The sequence below is a fragment of the Rhincodon typus genome, chromosome 26 (genome assembly GCF_021869965.1).
Source record: "Rhincodon typus isolate 14 chromosome 26, sRhiTyp1.1, whole genome shotgun sequence".
In the NCBI taxonomy this organism is placed as follows: domain Eukaryota; kingdom Metazoa; phylum Chordata; class Chondrichthyes; order Orectolobiformes; family Rhincodontidae; genus Rhincodon; species Rhincodon typus.
In genome coordinates, this window is record NC_063357.1 from 2,423,945 (window position 1) to 2,425,555 (window position 1,611).

Consider the following 1,611-nt stretch of genomic DNA (forward strand, 5'->3'; position numbering starts at 1 on the left):
CACTCCCCGCTCCCTTTAATATCCCACCCAGTCTAATCCCACTCTCCCCCTCACTCCCCACTCCCTTTAATATCCCACCCAGTCTAATCCCACTCTTCCCCTCACTCTCCACTCCCTCCAATATCCCACCCAGTCTAATCCCACTCTCCCCCTCACTCCTTGTTCCCTTTCAACTCCCACCCATTCTAATCCCACTCTCCCCCTCACTCCCCGCTCCCTTTAATATCCCACCCCCTGTAATCCCACCCTCCCCCCTCACTCCCCGCACCCTTTCATCTCCCACCCAGTCTAACCCCACTCTCCCCCTCACTCTCCGCTCCCTTAAAGATCCCAAACAGTCTAATCCCACTCTCGCCCATCACTCCCCACTCCCTTTCATCTCAAACCCAGTCTAATCCCTCTCTCCCCCCTCACTTCCCGCTCCCTTTCATCTCCCACCCAGTCTAATCCCACTCTCCCACCTCACTCCCCACACCCTTTCGTCTCCCACCCAGTCTAATCCCACTCTTCCCCTCACTCCCCGCACCCTGTAACGTCCCACCCAGTCTAATCCCACTCTCCCCCTCACTCTCCGCTCCCTCTAATATCGCACCCAGTCTAATCCCACTCTCCCCCTCACTCCCTGCATGTTTAATATCCCACCCAGTCTAATCCCACTCTCCCCCTCACTCCCCGCTCCCTTTAATATCCCACCCAGTCTAATCCCACTCTCCCCCTCACTCCCTGCACGTTTAATATCCCACCCAGTCTAATCCCACTACCCAGTCCTTTTCATATTTAACACTTCTCACTTTCAAAAAACATTGTAAATCATGGAAGAATTTGATAATTCCACTTTCATAACAGCTTATTAACATTTCCATTAGCTCACCACCCTCATGTCGAGCTGGCTTAGAGCCTTCTGTTCAGTTCTTTTTCGCATTATCCTTTCTTAGATGGAGCAATGGAGTGTGAATAGTTTTCATGATTTCGGGGATGCTGTCAGTTTAATAAACACTGACCAGGTTCTGTGGGGTTTGGGATCAAACTGTTCCAAAAAACCCAACCATTGTTGTTCTGTTATAACAAGGTGTGGAGCTGGATGAACACAGCAGGCCAGGCAGCATCAGAGCAGCAGGAAAGTTGACGTTTCGGGTCTGGACCCTTCTTCTGACCCTTGTTGTGTTGGTGCGCTAAATGGGGGACACACTGAGGGACATGGTGCTCATACTCCTGGTCATAGGGAGACGTCCATCTCCCAGTGGGATGCAGTAAATGTGGAAAATTCATTCCTTCAGATATATTTATGGCAACAAACACAGAAATTGCAGCAGGTCTGGCAGCATCTGTGGAGAGAAATCAGTTAACCTTTCAGGTCAAGTTCCTGAGAACTGGACCAAAACGTTAACTCTGATTTCTCTCCACAGATGCTGCCAGACCTGCTGAGCTTTTCCAGCAATTTCTGTTTCTGTTTCTGATTTACAACATCCACTGTTCTTTTGCCTTTTATGAGATGTTTGCAGCTTTGTCTTTATAGTTAACTTTCCTCTCTTTCTCCCTCTCTTTCTCCCTCTCTGTCTCTCTCTCTCTCTCTCTGTCTCCCTCTCTTTCTCCCTCTCTTTCTCCCTCTCT

General features: G+C 49.6%; 1 protein-coding gene across 1 annotated transcript in view; it reads right to left on the minus strand.

Moving 5' to 3' along the window:
- The window catches only part of ncbp3 (nuclear cap binding subunit 3), a 36,279-nt gene extending 35,357 nt beyond the window's left edge, over positions 1–922 (minus strand). The window contains exon 1 of the mRNA XM_048612328.1: positions 872–922. Within this exon, the coding sequence (XP_048468285.1) occupies positions 872–922 (51 nt within the window). The remainder of the gene's footprint in view (positions 1–871) is intronic.
- Between the last annotated feature and the right edge of the window lie 689 nt (positions 923–1,611).